The sequence below is a fragment of the Aythya fuligula genome, chromosome 1 (genome assembly GCF_009819795.1).
Source record: "Aythya fuligula isolate bAytFul2 chromosome 1, bAytFul2.pri, whole genome shotgun sequence".
Classification (NCBI taxonomy): Eukaryota; Metazoa; Chordata; class Aves; order Anseriformes; family Anatidae; genus Aythya; species Aythya fuligula.
In genome coordinates, this window is record NC_045559.1 from 189,922,763 (window position 1) to 189,938,087 (window position 15,325).

The window sequence follows — 15,325 nt, forward strand, 5'->3', positions numbered from 1 at the left end:
TTCTAAGAAGGCAATCAAGAACTATACCTGCCTTGGAAGAGGTAGCATGCAAAGAAAGGACAAACTGGTATATATTTTGCTGGGTAAAGACTGCACATAGAACAAGAGACATTGAGTAGAAAATGATAAAAATGAGAGACCACACACATCAAAAAAATGACCAGCATGATAGACTGTAGTACGAACAGCAATTATTTCAGTACACCCTTATGAACAGCAACATAAAAGTTCATCAAGACACATACCATCTTCCAATACACTGCATTTACTTTACATATTTTCCACATTGGAAAATTCAACTTACTTTTAGAGGATAGAAAGAATTTTTAATGAGTTCTGAAATCTTTAATGTTCAAAAATCTATTTGTGTTTTAGATCTGTGCTTTTAAGGTACAGGATATACTGTTAAAATTGCTTTTTATGATATCATTACTTCTGTGTTAACATTATACAGATTATTAGATTTAATTACAAACTCATTCAGATATTTAAGTCTCACATTAGCCATGCATTGCATTAAAAAAAAAAAAACAACTTTCAAAATTGACAAAAGCATTTTGCACCATTACAAATTTGCTTTGCTTCATTTATAACCTAAATATAAACCAGATTTTTTTACTTGCCTTTTTCACAAGGTGAAGTTCTAACCCATTCTCTTTCACAGACTGGCAAATAGCAAACAAAGCTTGCTTTTCGCATACAGGACTGCAGCACAGAACCATGGTTACAAGCATCAGCAAAACTGCTTTTCTGTTACACTGCTTATCCAAGAGATCTTCAGAACTTGCACCGTCACTAACCTGCAGGAAGAAATAATGAAGACCTTACATAAAAATTCTGTTAAAATAATCTAATGCTGTTAAAACAAATTGATTGTTAAAACAATCAAATATCTGAAGAACTAAATTAATAAATTAGAACAAAGGGTGCTGATACAAACACTTCTGAAAATACTGCTTTGGTTGCTTAAAAATTAAATCCCCCAGCTGTCTGCTCCACCTCTCAACCAGAATTTACTGCCTCCAGCATGTTAGCATACAAGCTTGCATCTCATATACTTTAGTTCACATGTAGTATTAGCAACTCAAACAAAGGCAACACACTTAGCAAACAAATAACTGAGACACTAACAAGTCTCCTCTTGCTCCTTTGCAAAATTTACTGCCTCTAAAGCAGACACAGCAGCAGGATTTTCCTCAAGTTTTTTTTTTTTTTTAATTATTATTTTTTATTAATTTCCTAATAATAACATATGTATTACCATGTGAGGAGAAAAGCACAAACCACTAAAGCATACATGCAAGAGCCACCTTGTGATTCAAATACAGTTCTTCCTTTCCTAATGCACAGTGTTGACTAGTGACAAATACTGAATAAAAGTAACACGAAACTGAACCAAGGACAGAAGCTAATGAGAGATGACAGCAAGGAGAGGTGACAGAGCAGAGAGCTGGGGCAACAGAGAAAATAGATGAAACAACGAAGAGCTGGAGCAACAGAAGTCTGTAGGCAACAGATGGAACGAGATCACAGGGATGAGGCCTCAACAGCAAGCCCAAGCTACAGGACAGCAACCCAGTGCAACAAAGAGAGAAAACACAACAAATAGAGACAGCAGGTGGAAATATGATAGACCAACAAAAAATATTATGGAAAGTATGGATGACTAGGCATGGTAGCAAGGAAGAGGGAAAAATGAGACACTAATAGAAATATTAATAGTTAAAGAAATTCTGCAGTAATATACACCACTACATTTCCAGTTACTGCTATTAAAAAAAAAATACTTTTCTTTTACTTGAATTTTCATCTGAATATTTTATATTTTAAGCAAATTTTAATTTTGTGGAAATCAGTACCCTAATACCACTGGAAACATTACCTTACCAAAATATGTAGTATAAAAACAGAACTGTAAAAGTACATAATTTAAATTTACCTTGCCACCTATTCACTATTTATATATTGTTTAGAATAGTACGGTTCCATTTTCCTTTGATTCTTAAATGTTACAGTAGTAAAATCTGCAACAAGTAGCATTATACAGTCCAAAGCATACACTGAAAAAGCTGACAGATTTTTAACGTGGACAAAACAGACTGACTGAACGTATAAAGGATTACCACGTTGTTCCACCACCTCAGATTACCAGAAACCATGAAGAATTAATATTCTTGGAAAGCTAAACACACTTATTTCAAAAGTCATCATATTCACAACCTGAAAATTTGGCAAAACTAATGATTAGATGTTGTTACCAGATTGCTCATTCCTTCCTGAACTCTGAGATAGGCATTCTCAAAAGCCTTTTGCTGGAGCTTCAAGGGAAGAGGTTTTGACAATCCAGAAGAATCTTTCTGTTTCACATCTTGAAACAAACTTCAAAAAAAGAATAATTATTAGCATAACACTTAGTCTACAGAATTGGTGCATATTGTGCAAAGCAAATAATAAGATTCTGCTTTTCTATACACTCTAATTTTCTTCTTCATTTTCTTGTATATAGCAGTCCTTCCTTCCTCTCCCTCAAACTTTTTTCAGTAACAGGAAGATTATCTGCTGGGGCTAAAAACTGAAATGAAAGTTTCCCAATCTCTGCCAGTGCAGGAATCTAAACTTCAACTAGTTGTCACAACGGAACATTCCGCCTCATGAAATATGTTGGGAATACATTTACTAAACAAATGTACATGTATAAAGAGTTTCTCAAATACATATATATATATATTTACATATACACACACACACATAGTATACAATATATATAGATATATGTGTTTACATATAATGTATATACATATATTATACATATTAAATATATATATATATATTCAGATAAAGGCACAACTCACTCTGCTACAAAAACTGGAACATCATAGTGGATTGGACCAAATATCACTCTAGCTATTTCTAAGTGACCAACAACAGATACCTAAGAAAGGTCACCATATGTTTGCTTTGTATGTAGAATAACACCCTTGAAAACATCCTAATATTTGACCACTGGAGACCTAGGCAGATTATGAGTTAGAAGTGGTGACTATATTTAGTATCCTTCAATGTTTTTCTCTTTCATGAATTTGTCCAGTCACTTCTTGAGCCCCTGTAAACTTTGGGCATCTAGACAGTTGAACATAGTAGGATAATAATCATCATAATTGAATATTGTATGAAGTAAACCATATTTTTTTAGAATCTTGAACATGTTAGCTTCAATTGATGTACCGTAGTCTTGAAACTGGAAAAGACTAATAATCTTCATTTTATTCCACTCCAGATTTTGTAATATAATATCTCCTGCAATTCAATTCTTTTTATGCTGAAGGGCTACAATTTATGCAAACAACTGATGTGTGTAAAGTGTTCCTTACTTTTGAACATCCCTTCTCCACTCCTACTCCAGTTCCATTATATTATTTTTTTTGAGAAATGGAGAAAGAACTGTACATGGTATTCAAATATACAAGATCCTTTAAAATAGTTTCCACGCTACACAATGTGACCAACTTATTTCTAGAGGATAAACAACTATTTCATATTCAAGTTTTGCATAATGCATCTAATGCAAAAATTACAATTATACGCAGTTTATATATATGTACATAATTATATATATATATATACACATATATTTATATATATATACACACACACACATATATATACACAGAATACTTCATAGGCTTTTATATTCCCTCAAGATCAATGCCCCAGAACTACTAGAAACAGCAGGTATACAGTAGCAGAAGTAAGACCCAGTTAAAGTGAAAATTACTGTTATTCTTATAAACAGAAAAAATATCTACATCATCACCTGGTAATCGACTTTGCAGCAAGAATGCAAACTTGATGGTGACTATCGGCGAGAAAACGTGGGAAAGCATCACACACAGGAAGATCTCCATCTTTTAAATTAAGGATAGCCCACTTGGAATAAGGATCAGCCTGAAAAAAATGAATATTGAGGTTTAAAATATACAGAATACTTACAGTGATATACTTACTGATGTATGCACAAAAATCTTTAGAAACTGTTTTCAAGCACATCGTAAGTATATATGTAATATGCTAATGAATTTAAATAAAAATGGGATTACCTCAAGCAGGGCTTTCATGCAGTTTAAAAGCGCTACTCTTACTGGTGCCGTGCATCTCTTTCCTTGAGATAGCTTCCTGAAATATGGAACATTTGAATAAATGAAAAAGTTGCCAACTATTTTGAGAAAATTCTAACAAGTTAGTTTCTGCTGCTTGCAGTTCATTCTTTTGTGCTTAACAGGTAAATTTGGCAGGATTTCATGATTTTCCTGGTAATCTACAATAATAAGTAATATTTATTTTTGATTGCTCAAGTTATCATTTGTTATCCAGTACTTGTGATGCTTATCCAGTTGAGAGTAAAATCTTTGTTAATATACAAATGTGTAGTGTTTATTTCTATAACACTATCATCTTAAGGACTGTAAAAACACTTTGATACAAATATGACATAGAAATCTAGAAAGTTAAATGCTGGATAAAGGGAAAGCACTTGGACTCATGGGATACCAATAGCAAGACACACAGTCATCACGTGGATAACGAAGTTAAAAATCTTATGCCCAGCAAACAGACTTCTGCATTAAATAGATAAAACATACCAAAAGGCTTCAATAATTGCCAAAAATTGCCCTTGAGCATCCCCTGTCTCTTCTGCATGTGCGCTGGACTGGCCCAAACTTACTGCTATAGGCAGCAAGTTGTTTAAAATTACTTTACAAACATCTTGGTCTCGACGGTAGAAGGAACACACAGCACTGTGAAACAAAGAAAGAAAAAAAAAATCTTGAACCACTAAGCAGTTCTCAAATCCTGTAGCTGTTGAACTAAAATAGCTCTAATAATGCTAAAATAGTTTCTCTCTTACAAAAGAGGTTTAAGAAGCATAAGAACTTCATCTTCAGGCAAGAGGTTTTCTTCAGTAGGAAGCTCCTTCAAAAGGACCAAGTACTGGGGAACACAACAAAAAAAAAAAAAAAAAAAAAAAAAAGAACCAAAATGGAAAATAATTCTTAAGAAAGTAAGTAGACTACAAGAAAAACTAGAAGACATTTTCAGTAACTGCCACATAGAATGTCATCATGCAGTAAGGATACCTAATGTCAGCTCTTACGTGTTAGAATCCTACCATCTTTTTATGCACACTGTCACAGTAACATTGCTTATGAAATTTTTGTGTTTTGCAACCAAAAATATTTCCTTTGTAAACTAAAATACAGATCCTATTCTATGACAGAGACCATTTTTAGGTATTTAACAAATAATTAATGATAAAGGCAAGACGTTTATACTTCTCAGCTGTTTATTTTCTAATTTACAACAAATTCCAACTGCTCCTTCCCCGTCTACCCCAGCACACTTCAAAACATCAGAAGTACCTTTTTTCTGATCTTCTCAGAGGACTGATGACAAGAGAAAGGGCACTAAAAATTCACAATTTTAAAAACAGTACTGGAACAGAGGTGAGTCTTCTGTAAAATAATCTCACACTCACCGTGTGCAGATGCAATGGCTTAGCACTGTCAAAGACGCTCCTATCAGTTAACATCAACAGCTTCCTCCGTATATCAGAGGCTCGGAAGCTCACTGTGCGAGTTTGGACTGTAGTTGCACAAATACATAAGAACCTCAAAATTTCAAGAAGGAGTAAATCCTGCTTTGTCAACTGTTCTTCAGCTAATGGACTCACAGCACCTGAAAATAAGGTTCACATATAAGAAATGCCTCTCCAAGTACAACAAAAAAGCCTTATAACATTTTATGTCTTTACAAAACTAAGTTCTTACAATAGACAGAGTACTGGAAACCTTTATTTGTTATTGAGCAGATACTGCAACAGTAAGTAGTTTCTTGAATGCTTCCTACATCTAAAAAGGCCCTCTTTAAAACAGATGCTTTCAATGTTATGTGCTCATACAGATGGATTATTCTCCCGTCAAAGTACAATGAACACAACAGAACCATTTTTTTTGTGCTGTTCACATACTTAGGATGTATTTTAAACTACAGATTCAAAGCTTCCCCAACAGTGAAATTATGACAATTACCACTATATTAATGTCCTCATCCAAATTTCAATTATAACCTAAAAGAAATAGTTACAAATGTCATTTCCTGTCACATTTAGAGCTCTGCCACATTTAGAGTAACTTTCTGCAATCCCAAACTTTAGAACCATTTATTGGATGGCTGGAGAAGATATTTCTAAACACATTTATTCAGCATGATGGAGAAAACAGACCAGCTCTTTGTTGCAGTAGTATAACACCATGATTTCCTTTCCAATAACAAAACAGAAACCACAGTCCTGATTAGACACTAAAATACGCATCATTTTAAGAAACAAATTAAAATGAAAGAGAACATCAGTACTTATAGGTCTTAACAGCAATAAACACCTGTCCTAAGAACATACAAATTCATGTTCCTCCTCCTACTTTTGATACAAGAAAGCTGACCTTGCCAAGAATTACTGATCAGCAAAAGAAATGAAAAAGGACTACTTTTAAGAAAATGAAGCACAACCTAATGACAGAGACAGGTAGTCTACAGACACACCTTCTCTTCTTTTCCAAAACTTCTGACTTTGAGCAAGTTAACTAGATTCCTGCATTTCACTATTTGTAAAATAAAAAATAAACTTCTCATTTCCAGATGAGTTAGAGTACTTGATTAATATCTTTAAAACACTAATGAAGTACAAAAATTGTTTAGAATGTACCTGGTTCAACTATTACCTGACTAAAAACAGAACAACATGATACCTAACTGTCATTCAAGGAAAGAACAATTTGTAAAAACAAGGCAGGAGAGCGGGGTCTTAATCTTTCACAAATAGTTTTGGACAGAGAGAAAGCTTACCTGTTACATTTTGCATGTCACCAGATTCATTTGTACCGCTGACGTCAGTCACTGAATGACCGTCAAATAGATTATCAGATACCTGGTTATCTGCTTCCATTATACTCTCCTCAGGATCATGCCCCACTACATCCATTTCTCCTAAGTCACTTGGTTTTCCAGTAAATGTCATCTGACAAAAACACAATATTCTTTTAAAGTTGGCTTTTAATGACAGGAGAAAACACATAAGCATAGAACGAGGAAAGACACTACAGTTTTCCAGTCAACTCGAACAGGTGAAGAAAATAAGGGCTACACTGAAGCGATGCATTTCACTCTTCATGATAAAACTGTCTTCTAAACATGTGAATTGTATTTGAACTATTCTCTTCAAGACATAAGCTTCCTGAGACAGACACGTTTTTGTGTTTTACGGTGCCAAGGACATTGTTAGTAGTTGAAAAATAATTCTCTGGAAGACACCAAACTTCCCACCATACTTCATAATTACACAGAAATGAAAAGGCAGCGTACGGCCTTTTTGAGAGCACAGTAATTACTGTTTTCCCTACTAGATGAGAAGCTAACAGAAGGTAAATTCCTCAGGTTCTCCTAACCTGAAAAAAAAAAAAAAAAAAAAGGATTTTGCCTACCTAGACCTGACTACAGCACAATCTGCCAAAATGAGAAGTTTCAAAAGTTGTAGTAAACCCAGTGATGTGCCATCCTATTACTTTTGTAAAAGATAAGATTACTTTTGCAAAAAAATAAAAATAAGATTACTTTTGTAAAAGAGAAGAGAGCCAGTTACAGCTCAAACATTTAACACCTACAAAAAAACATCTCTACAGTGTTTTTTAAGACACATAAACCCAACAAACAAACAAACAAAAAAAAAGTTCTTAACATTTCCACATGCATTAAAGTTAGATGTCGTGTTATAGAAATTCTATGGCATAAAATCTATATATTATTTAACAATATTAAATAATATAAAAAATTTCCAAAAATAGCATTGTTTTTTAATATGAACAGGTGATTAAGGAGGTATTGGGGAGGCATTGGGGAGGCAAGGACAATCCCCAGACATGGACTGTATATCTCGAAACAAGACACTGAAACTCATGATAAGGAAGCAGCAGACGGACAGAGAAACAAACGTAAGGACTATAAATCTCAAAACCGGACATTGGAATTCATTATAAAGATACAACAAACGGAAGAATTAGCAACAACCAGCTCTTGCAATTAAGAAACCTGCCAATTCAGCAGATTCCTGACCAAAGGTGAAAAGTACACTGTGAGGAAGACTCGGGGTCTTCCTCCCAAAGACCCCTGCCCACGTCCCAAAGACCCCTGCCCACAATTCTTGGAAGGCTCTACGCAGGCGCAAGGTGCCAAAAGGCTAATTAGCATGAGAAGTGAGGGAAGGCGGGGATAGGTAATGCATATGTATAGGTGCTTGTAGAATATTAATAGATTGCTTGTATAAATTCAAGACTGCTTTTTGCTTTGGGTATGCACGATAGGTGGAGAGATCCCCCGTGCATCCAGCGCTGCAATAAAGAATATACCACTTAAAGGAATTTCGGCTTCGATCTTTGAATCACAGGCATGCTAATATTGATCAAATATTATCTACTTGTCCTCATTTTTCCCCTATGCCTGTGTTCAAAATATACAAATGTTAAATAGAAATAAGTGTCTTATTTTGTTTGCCTCCAAACTATTATACCATAAGAAATATACCATTTCTGCATTCAGAAACATAGGGAATGTACTTACCAGATTTTTGCAAATATCTACAAGATCATTCATAAATTTTGATGTTAACAAATGCAGGAATAAATTAGACAGCATCTTATTAGCACTGTTCTGTAAGAAAGTAAGATGTACAGATAGGTTAATTCATTTTTTTCACGTATGACACGTGATATCCAACTTTGTGATCTCATTAATGAGGAAAGAAACAAAAATTACTTTATAAGCTTTACCTTGGTACAATTGCATAAGCATTTTGTACACTGCATTATCAAAGTCCTCAGTGAGTTGATCTGGGCATCTTCATTTAGTTTCTTTCTTGAGTTAGAAATGCTTTCTCCGGCATAATGAATGAGAGACTAATAAAAATACAACAAATAGTTCAGTTAAATTCCTTTATATGTTGGCAAATGCACAGCACACACACAGACAAAAGGACATAATTATCATTCATACATTCTGATTCATACAGCTTTGATATTTACAGTGTGCATCAGCGAGTTTGGGCACATTTTTTTTCCTTTTTTTTCCCCAAACATTCTGCTCCAGAAGCAACAAGTAAATGGCACAGACTTGCCTGAAACACTGACATTTTCATCATGAAAGGAAAATATGGTATCTGTCCATAATGCAAAGTTTCGGGATTCCATATTTAAGTGCAAAAGCACCTCACACAACAATAAAAACAACAATAGCTGTCTTCATACTGGCTTAGCCCATATTAAAAAAATTCTGCATGAAAGACTATAAATGAAAGGAATTTTTATCCCAAATGGTCCTTTTGCTCAAAAATCCTTGATTATTTTATCTTTCTAAAAGGGGTGATAGAGAAACACACCAGTATTTAGAATCTGTAAATTTGCTATATTGGTATATTGACAGAATTCATTGACTTTTTCAGCAGCAGTAACATATTTAAACCTCTCTGCCTTTTTTTTTTTTTTTAAGCATAAATCAGGGGAAATATTCATGGTCTGAAGGTGTGTTAATATGAATAGAGTTTTTAAAATGATTTTATATTTAATAATCTACTTTAAGTTGTTTGCAAATGCATTGCTGCTTACCTTAGCTTTCTGGAACAACTCTGATTTACAGGCATCCTCTTCTGTAAATAAACCAGTGTAGCAATAGCAGCCGAGAACACCAACTGAGAGACTGACACATCGAACAAGATGTTCTGCAGCAACAAGCTTAGACTAAATTAAACACACAGTATAAGCACCAGTGGTTTAATATGATTTTTTTCAGCAAAATACAAATTCTTTAGTCTCTTCTCAACACTTGTATATACATATTTTGTCAGCATGAATGAAGCTTTGCATTCTAGTGTTCTGCATCTTGCATTTGTCTTAGCTCCCTATCAAGTCTTTTTGGCTCTCCATGTTATAATATTCTCCGCATCTCCCGTGGCCCTTACGCCTCCCTCCTTCACAACAGTTTAAATTCTCCCTGTCCTTTAGGTTCCACCACAGTAATAATTTCAGCTCTCCTCAGCGTAAGGAAGGAGAATGAGAACAGTTGTGGTGGAGCTGAGCTGCCCAGCTGAGTAAAACCACCACACCGGGACAAGCAGTAGTATGAGCCTAGACATGGACTACAACACATTCCTACCACTGCCTCTTGCTATCTTAGTAAATTTATGTTTCTTCTTAGCAGCAACAAATTTCAACAAACAAATGGCACGTAGGGTTGTGAATGCCCGCAAATCTACTGCAGGAACATTCTGGAGACCCCTGTTTACCTGTCTAACTTCTTTGGATCAAAGGAGAAGAAAGAGCAGATAAATATTTTTACTTTCTCTGGGAAAGAGACCAAAGAGGATTTGCTACCACGTTGTTTAAAAACATGTATCTACAAAAAGATGGAGAAACTCATGCATACACACTGTTTACATATGCAAAACCAGGAAGAGGTTTTACAGTGCCTAATTGACGTATCTTGTTTCAAACCGTAACACTCCCTCTTTTGTCTCACCAAATATTATAGGACCTTAACGACAAATTGCCAAGGAAGCACAGCACTGTATCAAAATCAAAGCTAGCCTGTCAATGGAACTGGAAACTTAAAAAGCCTGCTGCTTTTGTCTTCATCAACTTTTCAAGGATGAAAACTACACAATCTCCCTGGGCAAGCTGTGGCACTGCTTGACTGTCCTCAAGCTATAAAACTTTCCTTGCATCAGTGTTAATTTGTTGTTTCAGTTTATGCCTGCTGTCCCTGGCCCTCCTGCAATGCACCACTGTGATGAGCCGGGCTGTCTTCCAGATAACTTTATAGGCACTGGGAGGCTCCCTCAAAGCCTGTTAGGTCCCCCCAGAGCCATCTCTGCTCCAGGCTGAACAAACCCAGCTCCCTCCGTGTCTGCTTACAGGTCTTTAGCCCTTATTCTTTAAGAGCTACTTTTTAAGGGCTTTAGCCCTTAATCACCTCAGTGGCCTTCACTGTCTTGACCTGGGAGGCCCAAAACTGGATGCAGCATTCTAGACACAGTTAGAGGGCACCAAAAAGAGGAGGATAATCATTTGCCTTAAGCACTGGCTGTGTTCTTGTTAATACAGCCTGTATTTGCAGCTTTCTCTGCCTTTATACTGCTGCCTCTTTTTACAAAACCTATGTGAGACCTCTGTGCCTCAATCTTGGTTGAAAACTGGCAAGAGCTTAAAGCATTACAGGGGCACAGAAGTTGAAGCAAACATCTCAAAAAGTAGCATAACAAAGATCTATGTGGCAACTTCACACATACTTCCACTTCTACACAGCTAGTAAGTAGTTTCCCACATACATGTACCTAAGGAAATTACAGTTTGCCAATGATGTACAAAAGCACAGAGCTCTCTGTTTCATATTACTGAAAACAGTTTTTAAAATGTTTGCAGTTCATTTTTAGAAACGAAAGAAATGAAAATCTCTACATATTTTCTCTACATATTCTCTATATATTTTTCGTTGAAAATATATTGTTTAGGAACACAGTTATAAGGATGAAACAGTAATTTCTAAATTACCTCAGGAGCATAGCTGCTTAAAAGCTTTTCTGACATTGTCGAAAGGCAGTGCTCCAGTGTTTCCCTAAGATTTTGGTTGATGGCAAGTCTTGAACCAGTCACATTTTTATCTGCAACGTTTACTGCAAAGTTAGTGAAAATATCCATTTCATCAAATGTTGTCTGTAGATAAAGCTCTTCCACATCAGAAAAATCGCTTTCCTCTTTTCCTTGGAAGTGCTGCACACTTGAACAAGAGACATTGATTTTACTTTAGCAGCCCATGAACACAAGTCTTTTACACTATTATTTAAATGTTAAAAAAAAGAGGCAAAATAAAATTTTAAAATTTTAAATTTTAACTTCTGTTAAAAAGTTAATGAAACTGGTTAATCTTTTATTTCTGAGGTGACTTTCACTGTGGAATGGATACTTACCATTTCAGCTCTGTCTGAAGAAACTACAAGGAAAAATAAAGCCTGTATAGGCATCATAAGTTCTATTGCAGCTCACGTACCAGCAACTGGTTTGTGTTGAGATAGCTGACATCAATCTGCTTCACACAACTGAAGCATAAATTCAAAAGAAGCCTGGAACTAATGGTTTTATCTTTCATTACAAGAAGTTATACACACTTTAATTTCATTAAGAGCAAGCTGGATATAGTCCAGGAGCTTGAATATATGCATCAGTGAAAGATGCAACAGCATTCTTAGAATTACTCCAAGAGACTCAAGTAACATGTAGCTGGGCCACAAATACTGAGTAGCGTGAGGACACAGAAATTAATCACCTAATCTTTACAGATTTTCTCTGATCTTCATGAAAAATCCTAAAATATATGCTTCCTTTAGAATGGAAGTTAATGTTAACAAGCATGAATAGATATTTGTATAAAGTTACAATTTATTTGAAAAATATATTATGGAGTTAAAATTATCTAATGTATTTGTATGTAAAGAGACAAATATTTAGCTGTATTGCTTGAGAAACTTATTCTTCCTAAGATATTTTGTTCAGTACATGAATCTTTGACTCTGTCAGCAACATCTGGTGATATTTCAACATCTGCTTGAAGCATCTTAACAAATTGCAAAAACTCTTATTTTTATGGGGTATTGAAGATGTTGTACAGAAAGATGCAAAAGAGCTCAAGGAACATTTATGCATTTCATTGTCTCTGCTTGATAAAATAGCAAATATAAGCATAACTATTTATTATGATTGATTTAAAAACATACCACTTAGCATCATTTTGGAAAAAAATCATAGCAGCTTTACTGTTCTTCATTGTAAGGCTCACAAGAATTTTTTGTATCATAAGATGAGGAAAATCACTGAAAAAAAAAAAAAAAGAAAATTATTTTGTTTTTTCTTTTGATCAGACATGCTCTTGGGTTTCCTGTAGTGTGCACAAACACTGATAAGATTCACTGTGTACCTTCAAAGTGGCTTAAATTTTCACTTAAGATTTCTAACATACTTCCTGTATGTATTATGCTCTGGGTAGATGACTAAACTATGTCTCCAAAAGTGATATCCTACAGTAAGCTTACAAAACCTACCTCTACCAAAGCATTACCATCATACAGGTCTGCAAATCCACTTTCCCCTGGACAGTCTTCTGCATTACAGGGCAAGTTTACATATAAAATTATGCCATGAAGACTCTACCTGCAGAGCACAGGAGGCAACTTCACACATTCTTCCATTTCTTCCTCCAAACAGCAGGACAGTACCCATTTCATTATTGCCTCCTTTAATGCAGAAACCAGATTTCTTTCACAATTACTCTGATCCATTCCTATGTCCAAATTTTCTGGCACTGAATAGGCAGACATCAGTAATGCTAAACAATATACTGCAGAACTATGATAAAAAAAAAGGAACAGAGGACATTTATGAGAAAAAAACAAATGGGTATTTGAAAGAGCAAAGTCAGTATTTTTGCACTCTTGGGGGGCATCAAATGCACAAACAACTTAATAGCATACATACTAGAAAACTCCTTTACTTGAACCTGCATTTTTAAAAGCCGTATTTTTGCTAATACAGATGTTTCCTGTTTATTTTAAAGACTGTTTCCGGACACTGATTTCAGAATCAAATATATATTTAGAAGAAATCCTACTTTTTAACTTCAAAAAAAATCAACCACATCTCTTTCAGTCAGATTTTATATTTTTAGTCACATTTAACATTTGAAGATGCTTGCCTCTCTTCTTCCACCTCTGCTTTTACACTTAGGCACATATTTACATCAGTTTCAAGTGCTTAAAACACAGATGTGGCTAGTTCTTAACTAGAAATGCAGACACAAAAACAACAATAATAATACTTTGAATAATGCAGTGGTTTTGGTTACACAGTAAAATGCAATGTGAATCAGACATGAAATAATATCTTTGCTTCCCGTTTTACCTTGAAGGTTTCAATGGAGGTCCTGAAAATATCTTCCAGAGTTCTTTATCTGTTACAACAAGGTTTCCTTGAATCATAGCTCCAAGTAACCCAAAGCTCTCCACTTCAATTTGCTGAAAACTTACGCTACGAATGGTAAGAGACCAAACTTTTGCCCAGGTTCTCTTGAGCTCTAACTTGTAGGTGCTTTTCAAATCAGTTTTCTGGCTTTGACACAAAGCTACCTCTTTAAGACACTTCAGCACATAAGGGGTCCTTTCTCCACATCGCTGCTGAGGCAGTAACTGGTGAAGTATGTTGAGTAAGGGAGGTAGTTCACAGTTGGGAAGACTCATGGGATACTTTGATATTAATCGAGTTGTAATCTGTAACCTTAAAAACACAACGTGAAGCAATCAATATGAAGCATACATAAATGTGTCTTCAAAAGTTAATAAACGCTGTATTCTCTGATTGCCATTTCTCACTTATATTTTCTAGTATTCAGCTGATTTGTTTATTATCAAATGTTAAAAGATTCACTAGTTCTACTTTTTTACTTGGGAAGTCTGCCAGTGTAGCCTCACTATCACTAGAAGTTTCTTACAAGCTGACTTCATTAGCTTCTGACCATGAAAAAAAAAAAATCAGACAAAAATTATTTTTGTCCTTTCGCTAGACTAGCTTGTTACACACTCTGACTCAGGAAGTGACTTCCAGGAAGAAACTACATAAAAATGACAACACTTCAACAGATATGAAAATTAAGATTCATCAAATGAAGAAAAAGTTAAGCTGGGAATGGTGAATTTTGAAAGGGTTTTGCTCATAGCAATGGATGCAACTCTATAGTGCTCATAGTACTTCTTGGAGACTGCTACCTCTCCTCAGAACAGTGGGCTAACTTCTCAGTCAGGTCCTAAACAGTCACCTTGTCTCAAGAGTGAGCATTAAACACACACACCGTGCCCCTGCTCACAACCCAATTCACTAGCAGCTACACTATTCTAGTACCCTGTACAGCAATTTCCAAAAGTAAAAAAGGGAGGAACGGTAACTGCAAAATCATTTAGTGTAATCTACTGAAGCTAAAAGTCGACATTCTTGAGCCTACAGTTGGCAAGTCCTAGAAAAATCTCTCTCTACTTTCTGTTACAGATTCCTTCTCCTGGGGCAGCCAGTGGAAGATTATGAACCCGCACCTCCTGTTCAGAAGTCCCTAATGTCAACAAAAATTCACCTTCATTGGTGTCCAAGCTAAGATGCCAGGCCTTGCACTTCAACAGCTTTTAGGCAAG

At 35.2% G+C, this 15,325-nt stretch overlaps 1 protein-coding gene across 3 annotated transcripts in view; it reads right to left on the reverse strand.

Annotated features, from left to right (window-relative positions):
* The window catches only part of ATM (ATM serine/threonine kinase), a 69,310-nt gene that overhangs the window by 42,493 nt on the left and 11,492 nt on the right, over nt 1-15,325 (reverse strand). For all 3 annotated transcript variants that reach the window (XM_032190547.1, XM_032190538.1, XM_032190555.1), the window contains 15 exons: nt 14,049-14,420; nt 13,302-13,496; nt 12,869-12,964; nt 11,649-11,874; nt 9,708-9,839; nt 8,877-9,002; nt 8,668-8,757; nt 6,901-7,072; nt 5,534-5,733; nt 4,907-4,989; nt 4,641-4,796; nt 4,098-4,173; nt 3,815-3,945; nt 2,259-2,379; nt 624-800 (listed from right to left, as the gene is read on the reverse strand). In XM_032190547.1, coding sequence (XP_032046438.1) covers nt 624-800; nt 2,259-2,379; nt 3,815-3,945; nt 4,098-4,173; nt 4,641-4,796; nt 4,907-4,989; nt 5,534-5,733; nt 6,901-7,072; nt 8,668-8,757; nt 8,877-9,002; nt 9,708-9,839; nt 11,649-11,874; nt 12,869-12,964; nt 13,302-13,496; nt 14,049-14,420 — 2,353 coding nt within the window. The remainder of the gene's footprint in view (nt 1-623; nt 801-2,258; nt 2,380-3,814; nt 3,946-4,097; nt 4,174-4,640; nt 4,797-4,906; nt 4,990-5,533; nt 5,734-6,900; nt 7,073-8,667; nt 8,758-8,876; nt 9,003-9,707; nt 9,840-11,648; nt 11,875-12,868; nt 12,965-13,301; nt 13,497-14,048; nt 14,421-15,325) is intronic.